General features: G+C 41.4%; 1 protein-coding gene across 6 annotated transcripts in view; it reads left to right on the top strand.

Moving 5' to 3' along the window:
- Nucleotides 1-20,814, top strand: part of IQCH (IQ motif containing H) — a 164,092-nt gene that overhangs the window by 47,529 nt on the left and 95,749 nt on the right. For 5 of the 6 annotated variants that reach the window (XR_005456323.1, XR_005456324.1, XM_038766817.1 and 2 more), the window contains 4 exons: nucleotides 1,273-1,393; nucleotides 5,781-5,909; nucleotides 6,608-6,831; nucleotides 20,782-20,814. The exon at nucleotides 20,782-20,814 is cut by the window's right edge and continues 519 nt beyond it. Coding sequence is in view for 4 of the 6 variants with exons in the window: in XM_038766817.1 (XP_038622745.1) it covers nucleotides 1,273-1,393; nucleotides 5,781-5,909; nucleotides 6,608-6,831; nucleotides 20,782-20,814 (507 nt within the window). In the remaining 2 variants the exon portion in view is untranslated. Of the gene's footprint in view, nucleotides 1-1,272; nucleotides 1,394-5,780; nucleotides 5,910-6,607; nucleotides 6,832-19,199; nucleotides 19,306-20,781 lie in introns of those variants that run through there. The other variant, XM_038766819.1, reaches the window with a different exon arrangement.

Below are 20,814 nucleotides of genomic sequence, written 5' to 3' on the forward strand. Positions count from 1 at the left end.
TGTCTACCAACTCTGTTATACTGTACTCCCCCAAGTGCTTGGTACAGTGTTTTGCACCAGTAAGTGTTCAGTAAATGCGATTGATTGATCATGTCTGGGGACCCTGAGCATATACACAAACCTTTCTCCATTTTAGGTTATTTGTATGTTTAAACGGGGGCCATGTATTTACGTCCTTGCCTGAGAACCTGTGCAAATTAATTAATGTTTGGAAAATATTTGGAAAATGTAGTCTTCCACAAGCACTAACCAGCAATGTCATCATTGCTGAGAAAACACAGACAATTCATAGCCTACTGTAATAAAGATAAAAATAGTACTCCCCAGCCTCACTATTGCACATAAATAATGTGCAATATGTATAATCTTTAAAACCCAGAGTCATTTGCTAGAAATAGTCCATATTTCATAGCTATAATGAAAATGTTTTTATGACTATTGGAAAAATAATTGTCTAATGTTTAAAACTGAACTGGAAATCTTGAAATCTGCCCAACCATGAAAAGTTGTAATAATGTTTTGTGAGGTTGGCCTGGTCCCTTGTATTATAAAGTATAGTTTGTGATTAGTCAACCAATCAATGGTATTTATTGAGCACTTACTATGTGCTGAGCTCTGTATTAAGCACTTGGGAAAGTACAGTACAACAAAATTAGCAGACAGATTCCCTGCCCATAATGAGCTTACAGTTGAGGGGGTTTTTGTGTGTGTTTTTTTTCTTTACACTGAGATCTTGTTTTTTATTTCTCTCCAACAAGTCCCCTTTCTTCTCAGTGCCTTCGTCGACACAAAAGTTTCTTGTACTCAAAGCCTCCATCAGTCAATCATATTTACTGAGCCCTTACTGTATGCAAAGCACTGTACTCAGCACAAGGGAAAGTGCAATATAGCTGAGTTGGTAATCACGTTCCCTGCTCACATTGAACTTACAGTCTAGAGGACTGTGCCTCCTTCAAGAGATACCACTTTTAAATGTAGTCATTAAAATGGAACAAAATGTTAATATCTGCTCTGTTAACTCATACCCCGGTTGTGTGTAGTAGAAATCACAACGTGTTGATTGGATTTAATTAACTATTTTAAATTACAGAAACTAATGGCTATAGGCAGTTGTACAGCACTCTCATAAGCAATAAAAATGGGGCTGATATTGCTACAATATTAAAGCTTAATGAAACTATTCATAATTGTATGTATTGTTTAGGAAGGGAAAAGTGCATTGGTTGCAGAGGCAAATAAATATTTGTTAAAATGGCCTTTTTGACAATTTAGATACCACCTCAGAAGATAGCGAAAGGACCCACAGTACCCAATCTCACGATTCCACCTGCTTCTCACCGCACCGACCCCTTTCTCACACCTCTTCCTGTACTAGAAAAAGACGCAAATAAAGGTCAGTGTTGCTGCTCCCATTTCCTTTGCTTTCGAACTCATGAAGCTGCAAGGTAGGCCTCAAGCGAGACAGACCTCAGCTATTCTGGGATTAGGTCTAGTCATTTGGGGAACCAGTTTAGAAATTTACTGTAAACTTCCTAATCAAGCAGGAAGATCAGTAGACAATTGAGTAGGACAACTAGATTTAGCTCTGAGGCCGAGGCTTTCTTGGATTTACCATGGGAGAATCAATCATTTGATCAATTGTATGTATTTAGTACTTACTGTGTGCAGAGCACTGTACTAAGCACTTGGGAGAGTACAATATAACAATACAAAAGTCGTTGGACTCTGTGGCCTAGTGGATAGGCCATGGCCATGGGAGTCAGAAGGACTGGGGTTCTAATCCCAGCTCTGCCACTTGTCTGCTGTGTGAACTTGGGCAAGTCACTTCTGTACTCTGTTCCTCAGTTACCTCATCTGTAAAATGGGAATTGATCATAAGCCCCATGTGGAACATGGACTGTGTCCAACCTAATTAGCTTGTATCTAACTACAGTGCTTAGTACAATGCCTGGTACAGAATAAGTGCTTAACAAATATGATTTAAAAAAACCTGATTTGCTTGTATCCACCCCAGCACTTAGTACAGTGCCTGGTACATAGTAAGCACTTAATGAATGCCATTATTATTATTATTATTATTATTATTATTATTATTATTATTATATGTTCCCCACCCACAATGAGTTTACAGTCAAGCGGGGAGACAGACATTAATATAAACAAATAAATTATGGTATGTAGATGGATGCCGTGGGGCTGAGGGAGTGGTGAATAAAGGGTGCAAGTGCAAGGGCAAACCAGAATAGGGTGGGAGAAGAATATCCTAGCAGTGATACAGTCTGGAATGGGTGTCAAAAACTAGTTATGTTCACTACTCTCAGGTGAAATCTAGGCAACTGACTTGGGTGCTGCAGTTGGCCAAGTCTCCACAGAAAAAGACAGACAAAGAATTCAGTCAACCACCCAGATGCATTTGGACAAAAACCCCACACTTCCTAAAGTCATATTTAATAAGACCCTCAAATCATGGGAATCTGGCTCATTCTTTACAAACTCTGCGTATCTCAAATCATTTGACTGCATTGGAAAAAAAAAACAGTTCCACTGGCATAGCCTTCTAGCTAAAGAAAATACATACTTTCAGATATCTGTTAAAAGGAATCAAAGGTTAAGCTTATTTGAAACTGTAAATATTATTTTACCATGAATATGGTTAATTAATGTGAAAGGGTTGAATTTAGCCTTACTTCTCCCCTTCATTTTGGCTCTTAAAAACCTAACCAAAAATGAAGCAAGTAAACTGGAAAATATCTGATTAAATCAGGTAGATAACCAATTTGGTTCATTTGAATAGAAACTCCTTACCTTCACCTTAGTTATCTGTGTAATTCTGGGTAATTTGAATTTTTTTGAAATCCTGACCTGAGAAATAGGGAGAAAGTAATTTGCTCTCACTCCTCACCCCCTTGAAACCTGGATTTCACCCTTTGCCCTCCATTAATGAAGATCATGTTAAACAAGTTCTCCAGTGACCTTTAAGACAAATCTAAATAGCGCTATCCTGCCTTCATTTTCCTTACCTTCTTGGCTGCTTTCAAAACGAAGGACCATCTCCGCCTCCTGGAAAACCTTTTCAGTCCTAGTTTTGCCAGCCCAGTTCTCTTCCTAACACTCTGTCCACCCCTTCTCAATTTATTTTTCTTACTCTTCTTTCCCTTCCCCTCTACCTGTAGGAGTCCACAGCAAGGCTCAATTCTGGAGCCTCTAATCTGCTTCCTGTGTACATATTCTCTTGATGAGCTCATCTACTCTCATGGTTTCAGTTACCACCATATATACATGAGGGATAAATCTTTATCTTTAGCCTGTTCTCTCTCCTATTTAACAATCTTGAAGCTTCTCCTCCCTCCAGGACATCTCCACTTGGATAAACTTAGGATACCGCAAACGCAATATTTTTTCCTCACTTTTCTTCCCAAAATTTGCCCTCTTCATCATTTTCCTACCTCTGTTGACAGTACCAAAGTCTTTCCTGTCCCAGAAGTTTGAAACCTTGGTGTCCTATTGGACTTCTTTCTGGAAGTCAATCAGTCAATCATACTTATTGAGCACTTTCTATGTGCAGAGTGTTTAGTACGGTGCTTGGGAGAGGACAGTATAACAGAATTGTTAGAAACATTCCCTTGCCCACAACAAGCTTGCAGTCTAGAGGGGGAGACAGACATTAATGTAAATAAATAAATTATGGGTACATACGTAAGGACTGTGGGGCTGACGGAGGGGTGAATAAAGGGTCCAAATCCAAGTGCAAGGGTGATGCAGAAGGGAGTGGGAGAAGAGGAAATGAAGGCTTAGTCAGGGAAGGCCTCTTGGAGGAGATGGGTTTTTAATAGGGCTAAGTTAAATCCAAAGTAAAGCTACCATCTCAGTAAGTATTTCCTATTGAGCAGGGCTTTGAGTGAGAGGCAGAAGAGCAAGTTGTATCTCAAGTTCTGCCAATTTCCCCTCAATAATATTTCACATAGCCTTCACTTCTTCCCTTACTACCAGTTAGTCATTGGTATTTGAGTGCTTTCTGTGTGCAGTGCACTGTACTAAGCGCTTGGAAGAGTACAATATAACCAGAAACATACACAATCCCTGCCCACAAGGAGCTTACAGTCTAAAAGGACCACCACCCTGGTCCAAGCCCACATCACCTCCCCACTGGATTGCTTTAACAGCTTCCTGTCCGATCTTCCCCACCTCAAGCTTCTTCTCTCTTCAAACTTGGCCGCCCAGAGCTGGTCACATCACTTTCTTCAAACGTTGTTCAGAGCAAATCACTTTCCTCCCCAAAGCCGCAAAATCACCTCCTCAAAGAGGCAGTCCCTCCTGGCTACACCGTTCTCAGACTCAGCACCAGTATGCACCTCTGTTTATTTGTTATTCACTTGTTTAACTGTTTACGTGTGTGTATGTGTTTTAAGCATTTATATTTATTCTCTTTCATTTTCCTTCCCCTTGTTCATGCTTGTTCTCCTGTCCTGGAGCATTCTCCTACCCCAAATAATAATAATAATAATAATAATAATAATAATAATAATAATAACAATAATAATGGTATTTGTTAAGCCCTTACTATGTGCCAAGCACTGCACTAAGCGCTGGGGAGAATACAAGCTAATCAGGGTTGGACACAGTCCCTGTCCTTTTGCAACTCACAGTCTCAATTTCCATTTTACAGATGAGGTAAATGAGGCACAGAGAAGTGAAGTGACTTCCCCAACATCCCAAAGCAGACATGTGGCAGAACTGGGATTAGAACCCATGACCTTCTGACTCCTAGCCCCTGCTCTATCCACTACAGCATGCTGCTTCTCAATAAATCCAACAGACCCCCATCCCCCCAACTCTCCCCATATTCAGTCTTCCTAAAAATCCCACCCTGTCCAGCAAGCCGATCCTAGCCAATTCCCAATCTTCCAACCCATACCAAACTCACCAGCCATTTCTAGCACGTATTCATTTATACCATCCTTGGTATTATGTTCATAGGTCTATTCAGTTACACCTGCAGTTATTTAATGTGATTACTCTGGTTGAAAATGTTTGTATGTCTGTTTCCTCCTTTAGAGATTGAGCTCCTTATGTCCAGGGAATAACTCACTTGTATTTTCCCAAGAGTTTAGTTCAGTGCATTCCACCACGTGGAGAATAATAATAATTGCAGTACTATATGCCAAGCACTGTTCTAAGCACTGGGGTAGATATGGGTTAGGGTTATGGATGCTCATAAAATATTATTACTCCATTTACCTATTATTCATTTGACTATTCATGCCTCCTTGCCCTCCCATTCAGTTATAATCTCCTTGAGAGTAAGTACTACTCTTTTGGTCCTCATATTTGTTTCCAAATACCCATTCTAGTGTTCTGACCTAATAGACACCCAGCAAATGCTGTTGACGATGATGATGATAACCTGCAATTTAGAGATATTTAGGAAAGAGCTTTAAGGGTCTTAAATGAAAAGCACTTTGTCAGGATAAAAAATTATTAGAATTAATTGGTATTATCTGGAGCTGAAAGGAATATTCTAATTTGCCTTGAAAATGAGATTCCCGGCTTTAAATGGCCTCTACTTGGTGTTATTTTCATGTATGTTTATCGTTACTGGTAACATCATGTTTTCCTTGGCCAGAATTGGTTTCAAAACTTGGATGTTAATAGGCTGCTTTTTCATGCATCCAAATGATTCAAGATGCTGTCTGTAGATTCAGAAATACTGTGCCAGGCTTATATGTGGAGAAACTTGGTGGCTGAGCTTACGGACCTTGCATTTTGCCTTCGTTTTCCAGGTATACTGAGTCTTCTCGAAAGAGGGCTGATTCCAGCGACTGCAAAGATTACTCTGGAAAACCCACCTGTGCTACCCAGAGCAGCTCCACTTCACCCTTTCCCGAAACCGTGTAAGGCCCCTACATCAGGTAAGGCTTCAAAGCCAATTCTATGTTGTATGCTGAGTGTTGTCGACTTTACTCCCACCAGTGTAGATAAGCAGCACAGGGGCTGAGTCTGTGAAGGTAATGCTTTATCTACCAAGGGGAGATCAGCCTGTATCAGACACAATTTTTGTGTGCCCTCAGGTTTGGAACAGGTGGCCCAGGCAATCCACTAACTGAAATTTTGGCTCTTTATAGGAGTGAGGCAGAGAGATGTGTTAACAGGATCAGGGTTTTGTGGACAAAGTAGCCATTTTGGTCCCCAGTGGATCTCGCTGGCAGTGGGAAAGATGCTCTGTGGAAATCCAGCCTGGGGAGAATCAATCAATCAGTGGTATTTATTGAGCACTTATTATGTGCAGAGCACTGTATTAAGCACTTGGGAGAGTACAAGAGAATTAGCAGATGGGGTCTCTGCCCATATGAGCTTATAGTCCAGAGAGATTTCATTGTTACATTTTCCTTCTGAATCCATAGCAGAAGATGTTTTTATTCATTCATTGATTCATTCCTTCAGTTGTATTTATTGTTTACCATGTGCAAAGCACTGTACTAAGCTCTTGGGAGAGTACAATAGAATAACAAACAGACACATTCCGTGTCCACAATAAGCTCGCAGACTAGAGGGGGTGACAGACATTAATATACATAATAAATAAATAAATTTTATTGTGTTGATATAGGAGGATCCACTGGCAAACTGGCAGTGGTTGGCAGAACACAATTAAGCCATCGAGACTCAAAATCCACTGAGTCTCCAGAGGGCCCAGGATCTTCTTCCACAAAAGAGAGCACTGCACCACCCCCGTGTGACATCTTTGTACCTTCAGCTCAGAATTCAAAGCCAGTATGTGCACAATCCCCTTCAGGATTGGATTTGGTGCCATGTCCGTCTCCCAAATTGAAGGTATTTCTACTTCTATGTAAAAGACATTGCGCTAAGGTTCAGTATTGTTATTCTGCTTCTCAATTACACACTTGTGTGTGGTAGTGGGGGCTTGTGAGTCAACCATTTTTGACGTTGCTGGCTTGTGGTTCCTTTTAAAAATGGAAGGAACTTACGTAATTTTTTTTCTAAAAATTGAGAAGCAGCATGGCATAAGTGGAATGAACACAGGCCTGGGAGTCAAAGGACCTGGGTTTTACTCCCAGCTACTCCACTAACCTGCTGTGTGACCTCAGGCAAGTTATTCACATCTCTGGGCCTCAGTTCCCTCATCTGCAAAATGGGGATGCGATATCTGTTCTCCCTCATACTTAGACTGTGAGCCCCATGTGGAACCCGATTATCTTGGGTCTGCTTCTGCACTTAGTACAGTACTTAACATGTAGTAAGGGCTTAACAAATACCACCAATTATTAAAATAAAAGAAGGGCTTCACCTGTGTTTGAAAAAGAACGACAGGGTGATCTGACTTGGTGCAGAACCACTTTGGCTTGGTCCCTCAGTCCCCTTTGTGAGGGCGTCGGTCTGCATTTTTGAAATGCTGGCATGTGTTTCTTTTTTCAAAGAAAGGCATTACCCGATTGCATTTCCTTTTAAAAGAAAGATGTTATCCAATTTTGTTTCAAAAGTAAATGAAGTGAGAAGATGGTCTGATTTGGTACTGGACCGCCTTTCTTGGAGAAGAGAAAGTGACTCCAGAGAAGGGAACTGGAAGTCATTATATTAAACCCAAAACACCCATGAGACCCTGAATTAAGGTCTGAACTTTTGTATTCAAGCCTTGTCTGTTTTTTGATTTCCATTGCTGGACCTAAGACAGACAGGAGAACTAGGACTTCTCTGAAAAGAAAGGAGACATCCGGTCACTTTGGAGTCCTGGCTTTGTGATTTGTCGCTCCAAACTATCACCCTGTCGAACAGTCATTTTCTATGGCATCCTCCTGGTCACCAGCTCAGAGCAGGGACGGAGAAGAGCTCCATCCCTCCAAGGTGATAGGAAAGCCTGCTTCTCATTTTTACCCTTCCACTTCTTACCTTTTTGACTCTGCGACTCTCGCTGGAGTTGCTTCGAGGGTAGTTGCTTCGAGGGTATTTTTGACTCTGGTGAGGTCATTTCCCTTTAAGAGGGTTTCAGCATATTTATGCAGCAGGGTGTCATGTGATCCCCTGTTGCCATGGCAAATATTTGTGTTTCATGAAAAACGTGTGTTAAAAATCAATGTAAATGGCTAAATCCCAAGACAGAAGTGCCTTCAGGCAATTGTTTCTTATGTACCATTATTGTTTCAAACTCAGCTGTTTAACAGGCTGTGAGAGGGCTATAGGCTACATGTGCACAAAGACTGTAATAGGATCATCGGGAAGCACCTGATCTCACTCCCATTATGGAGGGCGCAGCTCCTCGAGAAAAATGAAACCAGGTCTACAGGTAATGCGGAGAGCAGGACCGTAATGGCCAAAACCAAAAAGTCCACCAAATCGTGACTTTGCCTAGTGCTAATTACCTTTAGCCTTCATCTCCTCCGTGGTTGCCTTCCCATCCTTTTCCATCCCTACTAGGAGTAGCCAAACCTTGGGCTAATCCTCGTGTCCTGGCTAAGCATCTATTCTACCTTAAACGTAAATATTGTGGCCCTTCTCGTGCTCTTGGGACGCAGCAGCATCAGAGTAAGTATGTGAATAGTGGTGCGTCACAAAATATAGGGACCTTGACTATTTCTCCTTTCAAATACTTATGGGACCAGAGAGGAAAGATTGTTCAGTTATAGCCTTCCTCTCAAGCAGCTCCATACAAAATTCAACCAGAACAGGGTCTGCTCCTTGTGGGCAGGAAATGTGTCCGTTTATTGTTATGTGGTACTTTCCCAAATGCTTAGTATAGTGTTTTGTATACAGTAAGAGCTCAATAAATACAACTGAATAAATAAATGAATGAATTCATATTTGGAATGGGAGTACTTTCACATTGGCCGGTCTGCCCAACTACATCTCCTCTCAGTAAGCAGAATACTGTGTGCTTTTCACACTGTAAGCGTTCAAAAAATACGATTGAATGAATGAATGAATTCTTATTTGGAATGGGAGTACTTTCATTTTGGCCTGTTACCCCAACTACATTTCCTCTCAGTAAGCAGGATCTTTGCACCCAGTCGTATGAAAGGGCTCATGGAGCCCTTTTTTCTTTCCTAATTATTAACCCTGGCCCTCTTAAACAAATGGAGCAGACACACGCACACCAGTGAGAAGCATGGATCGAGTCAGAGCCATGTATCCTATTTGCAGGATCGCCCTTCAGAATCATTTTGATTGAAACCCGGGTTGTATTCATCAGTGTGGGAAGCAGATGTCTAGGGTCGAGAGGTCAATTCAAAACAAAGAACCATAGTTTGTGTGACTAGTTCATTCAATCGTATTTATTGAGCACTTACTATGTGCAGAGCACTATACTAAGCATTTGGGGTTTGCCTCCTGTTGGCAGACGATTGATTGATCAATATGATTGATTGATTTTTCCCCTTCTCACATATAAACAGTCTTGGTGCAGGGCCAAAGCTGGAGAACACATTTGGCTGTCACAGTCTTCAACAAAAGTTTTCTTTTTCCCTGATCTCTCTACACTCTGTCTCTGTGTCTGTCTCTCTCTGTTGAGAGGAAAATGTGATTCATTGAAAATAAAAATTATCCTCTTTCTTATCCAACCCCAGGTGCTGGACTGCCTCCCAGACTTCAATTTACCAACTGTTTTAGCTTCCCCGGAAGCATTTATAGAGTGTCTGTTTTCCAGAGATGGTTTCACCTTGGCAATGCCAGATTTTACTCCAAAATCCATGATTTTCCCAATGAAGTCCATTTATAAAAGAAATCATCCAGTTCTAATAAATGCCATGATTTCCCTGACTAGCCTTACCAAGCCCTCCTTTCCTCCTCTCCCTTCTGTGCCACCCTGATGTGTTCCCCTTTATTCAACCCCCACCCCCAGTCCCACAACGCTAATGTACATATCTCAAGTTTATTTAATTACATTAATGTCTCTCTCCCCCCATAGACCAAAAGCTCATTGTGGGCAGGGAACATGTCTACCAATTCTGTTATATTTTCCTCTCCCAAGGGCTTAGTATAGTGCTCTGCACATAGTAAGTGCTCAATAAATATGATTGATTGATTGATTTCCCCTTCTCACTTGTCTTTGTTACAGGGTCCTTTTGGGAAAATAGATGGAGTCAGTTGGAAATGATAAACACTGTTTGTCCAATTTTTAAGTTCCCACTGTCCACCCTTATTCACCAGTTGGGCATTGCATCCTTGGTCCATCCTACTGGCACTGTTTTTGAGCAGCGGAAAAATGTCTCTCTATCAGAAACAAACCTACCAGGTGAAAGACAAAGGCGTGTCACCATACCGAGGTTTTTTTGACTCTTTGTCACTCCCATCATAATTACGAGGGCTCACCCTTCTGTCCATCTATGTGAGAGTCCGCATAGCCCAGTGGGATTGTACAATGGGGATGCAATGCCTTTTCTCCCTCCTACTTAGACTGGAAGCCCTGTGTGGGATAGGAAACTTATCCAACCTCATTATCTGAGTCAGGAGATGAATTCTAATCCCAGGTCTATCACTTGCCCTCACCCATATCCTGCCTCTGGCCTGGAATGACCTCCATCATCAAATCCTACAGACAATTACTCTCCCCCAACCCCTGCAAAGCCTTACTGAAGGCACATCTCCTCTCCAGCAGGCCCTCCCTAACTAAGCCCCCACCTTTCCACTTCTCCCACTCCTTTCTGCATTACCCTGACTTTCTCCATCTTTTCTTCCCACCTCCCAGCCCCACAGCACTTATGTACAAATCTGTAATTTCTTTTTTTTATTAATGTCTGTCCCATCGCCGCCACCTCTAGACTGTAAGCACGTTTTGTGCAGGAAATGTGTCTGTTTATTGTTGTACACTCCCAAGTGCTTAAAAACAGTGTTCTGCACACAGTAAGCACTCAATAAATATGATTGAATGAATGAATCAGTGGCAAGTCTTGAATGTCTTGGGCAAGTCATTTATTCCCCCCGAGCCTCAGTTTCCTCATCTGTGAATTGGGGGAAGATACCCACTCTCCCCCCCTCCTAGCTTTTGATCTCCATGTGCCTGATCTGATCCAATTATCCTGGGTGCAGAGTGAGCGGGGGAGGGTGTATGGATGGCTCAATCACACCATCATCTGTGCTATTTATTGAGCACCCACTCTGCTCAAGATATATACATAACTTAAAGGTGTGTACATTTGGATGTCCTGAATGTCCTGCGTGGCCATCAAGCAGTCTTTTTGTTCTGTTTTCTATGGTATTTGTTAAGCGCTTACTCTGTCAAACACTATTCCATGTGCTTAGTACAGTGCCATGCATGCAGTAAGTGCTCAATAAATACGATTGAATGAATGAATTCTGGGGAAGGTACGAGTTAATTAATGGCACGCGCTCACCCTGAACTCTGTGGTAGAGAAGTCCGATTGTAACTGTGCTCTCGGTCCTCAGTGGCCATGATGTACATGAACAGGAAATGGGCTAGTTTTCGTGTCTTGCCCAGTAGTTGATCAAATTGCAGAGCTCACCGGGAAGGGTCTAGAAGCTCTGGGCTCATATCGGCTCTAAAGGCTACCCAGCATACTGAGAAGTAAGAATAAAAAATGAAGTGTAATTCAAAGCTCTTTCTTTTTTGAAAGTCCACTTTCATACCATGCAGAGAAGGGCCAAGGAGGAAATCATGGGGCAGGGAGATGTGGAAATTTGATTTCCATCTATTTCTGTTTCCTCTGGAAGTTGCTACTGCTACTACTTCTACCTTTTTGTATTTACCTTGTTGCAAAACATAGACTCCAAATTGTTGTGAGTTTTATTGGTTAACAAATGGATTTGGGAGTTGGCGGAGAGATAATTTGCAGGAGAATTAATGAAGAAAGAGAGGGTTTCATCCTTTTTGGGCATCTTTTTAAACCAAGGTGTGGATGTCAGTTTTATAGCATGTGTTGTTAACAATTTTAATTACCCAGGATAATGAGACAATCACTGGCATTTTCTCAACCTCTCTGCCTGACTGGGGGTATACATTCACACTCCCACTTTTCTAACCATCAGGTTGATTTGAAACGTTGTCCTATGGAGAAATAATGTAGACGACTCTCATTAAATGAGAAAACCATCCTCTGCAGGAGTAATTTTCTGTATGGAATTCACCAATCTTTCCTTTTATGAGTGAACACCTTCCAACTCTCCATGTGAAACTACTCTGAGTTGAGTTCACGGTTACTTTATTGATCCAAGCTGCTCATTTCTTTCTCTGTGGAAAACTCATTTCCGTTAAAGAGCCAGGGATTTCAAGATTGGAAAGCCAAGGGTCAACAAATTGCTGTCCCATTCTAGTGTCCAAAAACCCAAGAAATGCCTGATCGAATGGTATTTTGAGCAATGAGACAGCTTTGGGCTCAAAAGGACAGATGAAGCCCTTGGAAAACCTGACCAAACCAGTTGCAAGTTTGAATATTAGAGGTCATTGTGTGGATCCTTATAGTCAGTTATAAACCAGACTTGTTCACTCAAAGCCCAGCTCAATAGGAAACCCTGAGAGGTTAGCTTTACTTTAGATTTAACTTTAGCCCTATTTAAAAGCCCATCTCCTCCAAGAGACTTTCCCTGACTAAGGCCTCATTCCCTCTCTCCCTTCTGTATCACCCTTGCAATTGGATTTGCAACCTTTATTCACCCCTCCCTCAGCCCCACAGCACTTGCGTACATATCCATCATTTCTTTATATTGATGTCGGCCTCTCCCAATAGACTGTAAGCTAGTTGTGGGAAGGAAACGCGCTTACCAATTCTGTTATATTGTACTCTCCCCAGTGCTTAGTTCAATTCTCTGCACATAGTAAGCACTCACTAAATACCACCGAATGACCGATTTAATACATCCTTTAGGTTTAAGACTTACTGTTTATCTAGCCTCCCAGTTGAAAGGAGGTTCTTCCCAGACCCCTTACCTGGACTACTTTTCATTTCCCAGCAGGCTGATCCAACACCTTCCAGCCCATTTCCTGCCTTTTCCCACTCGAAAAGTTCAGCTCATCAATCTTAATGCCCACGAATGGCCTCTCCCCTCTCCCCAAGTTGAGCAGGATGTGGCAGTAAAAGACAAAACCTTAAGCAATCCAGCAGTAATTCAAGACCTTTCTATCTAGCAAGGGAAACCTATTTGCCTAAACCATACAATAAAAACCTCATTCATCAGCCCCAAGCCCTTGTTTATATGGAACATTTTCGATTCAGCAGGTTCAGGGCTGGGATCTATTCCAAGGTTATGAGAAATCACAGGACTTAGCTGCCGGCAAAAAGCCAGTAGCCTCTCACTCTAGTTCATCAACTTGAAAAGCTATGTTATGTGTACTCTCACGTGCCCTGTAGTAGTTCTTCTGTCTTTCTACTGGAGTTTAGTGATGGTTGATTTTCATACAGAGTCTCTCTTCCAGACAATCTGGACCTCATCAACCAAGGTGAGGTGACATTGTACCCTACGATATTTTTTACATTTCTATATAATCTTATTTCAGCATCAACCATCTTCAGTTTAAAAGAATCCAACCAGCTCTTGGAAATACTTCCAGGGAGAAAGAGAAATTGGAAGATAAAGAGATGGGGGACTTAGTAATGTGAGGTAGAAGAGAATTATTAGGGCTTGGAGGACATCAAAGATCTTTTGGCAGAATTGTTCTCTGACTCGAGTTAATAGAAAATCCCTAAGTGGTCGAATACTTATCTTTAAAAAATTGTCATGCTGATGAATTGAAATGCCTTTATTAATAATAATAATTGTGTTTTTTATTAAGCATGTACCGTGTGCCAGGCACTATGCTAAGCACTGGGGTGGATACAAACAAATCAGGTTGGACACAGTCCCTGTCCCACATGGGCTCCAAGTCTGTATCCCCATTTTCCAGATGAGGTAACTGAGGCACAGAGAAACGAAGTGACTTACCCAAGGTCACACAGCAGATAAGTGGCAGAGCTGGGAATAGAACCCAAGACTTTCTGACTCCCAAGCCTGTGCTCTATCCACTATGCCATGCTGCTTCTCACAAAGAAGCCTTTCTATTCGATTGTGTTTTTAGGTAGTAGTAATAGTATCTATTAAGCACTTACTGTGTGCAGAGCACTGTACTAAGTGCTGGAAATGATTAAACAAGTGGTAATTTCAGTCCTCTTGACTGTATGCGCATTCTAGGCAGGGAGCATGTCTGCCAACTCTGTTATGTTGTACTCTCCCAAGCATTAACAGTGCTTGGCCCACAGTAAGTGCTCAATAAATTGACTGATCAAATAGAGATGGACCCTGTACCCCAAAGGACTGATAATATTCCTCATCTTACTTCAGCTGGGTGGTGAATGAATCAATGAATAGCAAACCAATAATCTGAAAAGTGGTTTTAATTTAATGACAAGGGGCAAGTTTCTTCCTCCTGCATTATCAGAGACCCACGTTAACCAGTTTTAAGAAAGCTCCTATCTCCGTTATGACTGACATTTGAGATTGATGCAATATTCCTAAGTATACAAATGATAATTCATGCCTTTACATTATGTGTTGTCAAAGCCTTTGGGTGAGTTGTTAGTAACTGCTACTAGATTGAAGGCTCCTTCACTAGATTTTGAGCTCTTTGTGTATAAGGATCATGTCTACCAACTCTATTATACTCTCCCAAGTGCTTAGTACAGTGCTCTGCACCCCATAAATGCTCAATAGATGCCATCAACTGACTGGTATCCCTGAACAGTCAGAGTTTGGGTACAATTCATATCTCGCCAATCCTTTAAGATCTTCCTAGGTGAGGGAGTGAATATTATTATGGCAGTAATAAATGTATGTGGTCAGTAGGCACAAGAGAATCAGATAAAGTGCATGTCTATGTCCCACGTCTAGGAGAGATGGTATTTTATCCCTCATTTTATAAGTAAGGAAACTTAGGCACATAGAAGTAACTGACATGCCCAGTGTCTTAGTAAGCCAATGGCCGAGCTGGGACTAGAACCTGGATTTAATGACTCCCAGACCCAAGCTCTTTCCCCAGGGCGACCCCACGAGCTACCTTCAGTTTGTATGCCCTGCCAGGTTTTTTTTCCATGTTTCCAAAGGGTTTCCATAATCTCATTTTATCCTCAGTGTCTACCTATGAGGTCGAGACGTTAGTATTATTATTTCCATTTTACATCTGAATGAACTAAGGCCCGGAGAAGTTAAGTGACTTGCTGAAAGTCATTCAGCAGTCTGATGGTAGAGTGGGGTCTAGGATGCTGCTCTCATGATCTCCAATAATAGTAATAATAATGATGGTATTTATTAAGCGCTTATTATGTCCCAGGCACTGTTTGACTCTCCCTCTCATAGTCGAGACTGGTAGAGGACTGGAAACTCTCCAGGTGTGGACCTGAGAGGGGCTGAGGGAGATAAGAGGGATTAAAAAAACATAAGACTATAAACAGAACCACTACTGTGTCATACCAGAGATTCATCCAGCCCAGTGTTCTGTCTCTGACAATGGCAACAAAGAATGTTTAATGGAACTGTTTGAAGCTTGCCCTCCCCTGAGTGTCAAATTATGTATTTGCAGCTGTTATTAACATTATCACTTATGGAGTGTGAATGACTCTAGTTAGTCAATTGTTTTTTTTCTGATGTTATAGTCTCCTAAACCAATTACTAATGAATATCTTTAGTCTATAAGAAGATGAATTTAGAACCCAAGTATCAGAACTTTTTTTTTAATAGTACTTGTTATGCCCTTACTATGTGCCAGGCACTGTACTAAGTCCTGGGGTAGGTAAAAGCTAATAGGATTGGACTCAGTCCATGTCGCACATGGGACTTGCAGTCTTAATTCCCAGTTTACTGATGAGGTAAGAGGCACAGAGAATTTACGTGGCTTGCCCAAGGTCGCACAGTATACAAGTAGCAGAGGTGGGATTAGAACCCAGAGGAGGAGCCCGCGAAAGACTGAGAATGAATGGCCCGAGAGGTAGAAGAACCAGGAGAGGACAGTGTCAGTGAAGACAAGATTGGATAATATTTCCAGGAGAATGGAATGGTCCACGGTGTCTAAGGAGGATGAGAGGTCATGGAGAATTAGCATGGAGTAGAGGCCATCGGATAAAGGGATCATTGGTGACCTTAGAGAGGGCAGTTTTGATGAAGCAAAAAGGGTGAAAGCCAGATTGGAGAGGGTCAAGGAGAGGAATTGTAGACAGCAGGTGAGGACAACTCACTCAAGGATTTTGGAGAGGAATATGTCCCTTTGTGTACTAAAACTCTAGCTTTTGTAAGCAAGTGGTTGTCTATGATTTCTGAAGTTAGTAAGACAGTACTTTTTAATCAATCAATCAATCAATCAATCTTCTAGACTTTGAGCCTGTTGTTGGGTAGGGACCATTTCTATTTGTTGCCAACTTGTACTTCCCAAGTGCTTAGTACAGTGCTCTGCACACAGTAAGTGCTCAATAAATACAATTGAATGAATGAATCAATCAATCAGTGATATTCATTGAGCACCTACTAAGTTTAAGCTCTGAAAGAAGCAACTGGGAGCAAACAGAGGAACATTCCCTATCCTCAAGGAGCTTATAATCTATTCCATTTCAGAATTTGACCAATTTAGAAAATGCCCCTGAAACCCAAGTAGTCAGCAAATTAAAACTGCTTTTGGAAAAGTGGTTATTGACAACATGGAAACAAAACAAATAGTAATCTTTTCATCATGGGAACATCTAGCAAAGGAAGAATATCAGAAAACCCTTCCAGATCTGAAACCTGAAACATGGGAAGACCTTGAATCAGAACTCTGATTCCTAATAGGCTAAGAAGCAGCTTTGTCGTTACCTGGTCTATGACTCTTGCAATGCTGATGCACTGCTTTAATTTGGGAAGCCTTTCTCAAGAGAGGAATGCCTTTTCTTGCTGTAAGTCTCAAGTGCTCCCAAGTGTGGCATTCTCCATGACAGATATACTATACTTATGCTTTAGTGGACCCAAATCCATAGTTTCCCAGTGCCTGAGTGGTCTTTCCGGGGTCCAAGAGCAAATCTTCTGAGACTGTGTCTTCTAGGATATCGTCCAAGAAAGGAGTACAGGTGCAGTCCCTTTGTTCTAAAACAGCAACTGTTAATTTTTGTAAAACTCCCCTGAGTTCTTCCTGGCTGGCAGTCACAGAGGGAGAATGTAAGTCTACCAAATCTCAAGAAGCACTAGCAGATGTAGGGGGGCAAAAGAAGCAATGCCCCGTGACCTCTTGTCTCCAAAAGAAAACTGATGAGAGAGTCCTTTCCTTTCTCAACTTCAGCCTCCTGAGTCGGCTTAGTTTTATTCAATTGAGGGCTGTCCTCATTTCCCAGGTTTCTCTTTAGAAGTAGTAGGAATGGTATTATTTGAACCCCTATTAAATGTAGTGCACTGTATTGAGCGATTGGAAACTGCATCAGAACCACATCTCCATCCAGAATGATGAAGGGGAGTATTGAGTACATTCAATAAAAATTTTTCAGGCTTTGGACATCCAGATTCTCTGGTAATTCTCCCCAATCCGTAATCTATTTCTTAGAAAAACTCTGAAGGCTTTGTTGGGTGGGAAAACCATTTAGGTTCCATTGCATGCCCATCTGTGATCATAATTATGATAATGATCAATTATGGTGTCTGTTAATAATATAATTATTATGCATATTTGTTACTGCATGCCAAGCACTGTTCTAAGCATTGAGGTAGGTACAAGTTAATTAGGTCAGACATAGCCCCTGTCCCAGATGGGGCTCACGGTCCAAGTAGAAGGGAGAACACGTATCAAATCCTCATTTCACACTTGAGAAAACTGAGGCTCAGAGGAGGGAAGTGATTTGCCCAAGGTCACACAGCAGGATAAGAACCCAATTCTTCTGCCTCCAACGCCCATGCTTTTTCCACAGGGCCAAACAGCTTCCTGGCTTGAATGTCTGTTTCTCAGAAGTGAACCTGTCATTCTTTTCTGAGTTCTAACCTTCTTCCAGTCAGACCTGATCCTTGGCGGAGAGGCAGTGTATAGGCACAGGCTGTTCCTTGTGGGATTCAGGTTTGTTATCTTTTTCTGGGAGCTCCATCATCCCCTGCCAGCTTCTCTATCTACTAGGAGATTTGTTCCTTCTGACATTCATCTTCCCCTGCCAGCCTCTCTATCTGCAAAAGGAAACGTGCCTCCTGTCATTCTCCTCAAGAATGTGTGGCCAGCCTGGAAAAAAAAATTATCTTTGTGACTTCATAGATCACAAAATACAGTTCTCTGTGAAAGAGACACCTGTAATTTTTTGTATCATCAGAAAACTAGGAATTTCCCAAAGTAAAGGAGAAAATTAATAAAAAAAAATTGCAACTAGTAGTTCAGTGGATTTGGAGCTTTGAAATTCAGATGTATTCTTTAACTTGCCTGGTTCTTCATTAATTCATTCTTTCAATCATGGAAAGAGCAAGAGACCTGGGTTCTAGTTCCAGTTTGGCCTGTTTGGTGACTCTTTCTGACCAAAAAAATAAAAAAGTTCTAGGACACTCTGTGAGATGGATAGCCCAGTCAGGAGTCCTGTGAAAAATAAGTGGCCAGTGAGGGCAGCGAAGTGCTTTGGCAAGCACTGGTACTTTCCTGTGATCATAGCAGGGGTGTCTTTCACATCAAACACCTCTATATGCACCGCCCGCCTATTGACACATTGGACTCTGTGCCTCAGTGAGAACAGGCAGGAATGAGAGTGCAAATGGCACTGTCAGTGGCACTCTAATTCCTCCAGAAGCCCCAGGATGGACACTCATTCTTTGTCCATTACAGGAGATTCCATCATTAACTAATAGACTGTCATCAAGTACCAGCTATGCTGTCTATGATTCTATCTATGATTTTGTCTATCTACGATTGTATCTATCTATGATTCCATTATTCTCTTCACTTCTCATGTCTTCTTTTCTATTTTATTCTATTGCCAGTTAGTCGTATTTATTGAGTGCTTACTGTGTGCAGAGCACTGTATTAAGCACTTGGGAGAGTACAATATAACAGACACATTCCCTGCCCTGAACAAGCTTACAGTCTAGAAGATGGTTTTCTATTTTATTCCATTCCATTGTATTCTATTCTATTTTATTCCATCTTTGATTCTATCTATGATTTTCTCTATCTAGTCTTATCTATGATTCTACCTATCTATTCTCTCTATCTAGCTTTCTATTCTACACTATCTGTGATTCCACACCTCAAAATATGGACCGTCTAAGGACCGGATTGAACTATGCCATATTTATAAATTTCCCTGGTGAGGAGGGAAAATGGAGTGGGTAACAGACATCTCAATAAGCAAGCGGAAAGCAGAAGGACCCAAACACCAACACGTGATGGTTAGTACAGTGCTCTGCAAACAGTAAGTGCTCAATGAATAGACTGTGAGCCCACTGTTGGGTAGGGACCATCTCTATGTGTTGCCAACTTGTACTTCCCAAGTGCTTAGTACAGTGCTCTGTACACAATAAGTGCTCAATAAATACGATTGAATGAATGAATGCCACTGACTAATTTGATTACTCTCTCAAGCACTTAGTACAATGCTTTGCATACATTGCTCAATAAATACGATCAGTTGAGGCTTGTTGATCCTGTCTCAGCAATGCTTGAATGCTTTATTCTTGTTGACTGGGAGAGAATTCTTCCACACAAGGCCCTGAGACAATTGGTACTTGCAAAATTCAAGAAATTCATCTCTCCTTTTAAAATACAAGCTCCTTGTGGGAGGGAAGGTGTCCCTTCTTTGTTTTCTTTTTCTCAGGGTGCATTACACCCACTGGGTTCTCAATAAATGCAACCACTATTCCCACTATTCCCAGTTTTACCACTTGCTTGCTGTGTGACTTCAGGCAAGTCACTTAACTTCTCTGTGCCTTGGCTTCCTCATCTGTTAAATGGGAATTAAACCTGCTCTCCCTTATTCCTACACTGGGAGCCCTGCATGGGACAGGGACTGTGTCCAACCCTATTTACTTGTATCCACACCAGCACTTAGTACAGTGCCTGGCACATAGTAAGTGCTTTACAAAAACCACATGTATTATTATTATTATATCTTTTATCTACACCAGCACTGAGCAGAGCTGTTGTTGGTACATAGCAAGTCCTTAACAGATACTATTATTATTAGTATTGTCACTGCTACGACTAACTGAACAAACAATAGCCCCAAATTGAATCTGATGATAAAATGCAAATTAATGTTTGCTGTAAGTATCACCCCTGGTCATTACAGAAATTGATAGAAAGACCAGAATCCATACACATTGATTTCAATCTCAGAGAGAAGTTGTATTTCCGGAGGAGTCATAGGAGAGACGGCCCAGCCCCGATTGACCTATCTCCTCTAACCCTGTTGTACCCACAGAGAAAAGTTTGGCCCTGTTTTTTTTTTCCAGATCGGCAGATATGTTATGAATGAGAAAGCAATGTTAACACTGTTTTGCGATGGTGTCTGGTAAATCACTTGCATTATGAGATCCATTGACCATATCAAAGTTACCAGAAAGCTTTATTTTAGACATGAATCAGATCACTCATAGTTCCCTTGAGTAATTAATACATTTCTATAAAAATGTTAATAGCGTTGAGTGACTCTAAAGACAATCTTCTGATAATGAGTTTTATGATATATACAGGCCAGGCTTAGTGGTTATGACATATATATTAAATCAATATCATGAATACGTTTCTGAATCCATATCTTTCCCACAGTCGAGCGGTAAATGCTAATGTGATTCTGTGTCTTGAGCGCGTATCTCGAGGAGCTTGCAAATAATTCTAATGCGTGGCGATACTTTTCCCCCTCCTAGGCTCCAAATGCAATGTTGCCTATGCCTACTAAG

The sequence above is a fragment of the Tachyglossus aculeatus genome, chromosome 26 (assembly GCF_015852505.1).
Source record: "Tachyglossus aculeatus isolate mTacAcu1 chromosome 26, mTacAcu1.pri, whole genome shotgun sequence".
In the NCBI taxonomy this organism is placed as follows: Eukaryota; Metazoa; Chordata; class Mammalia; order Monotremata; family Tachyglossidae; genus Tachyglossus; species Tachyglossus aculeatus.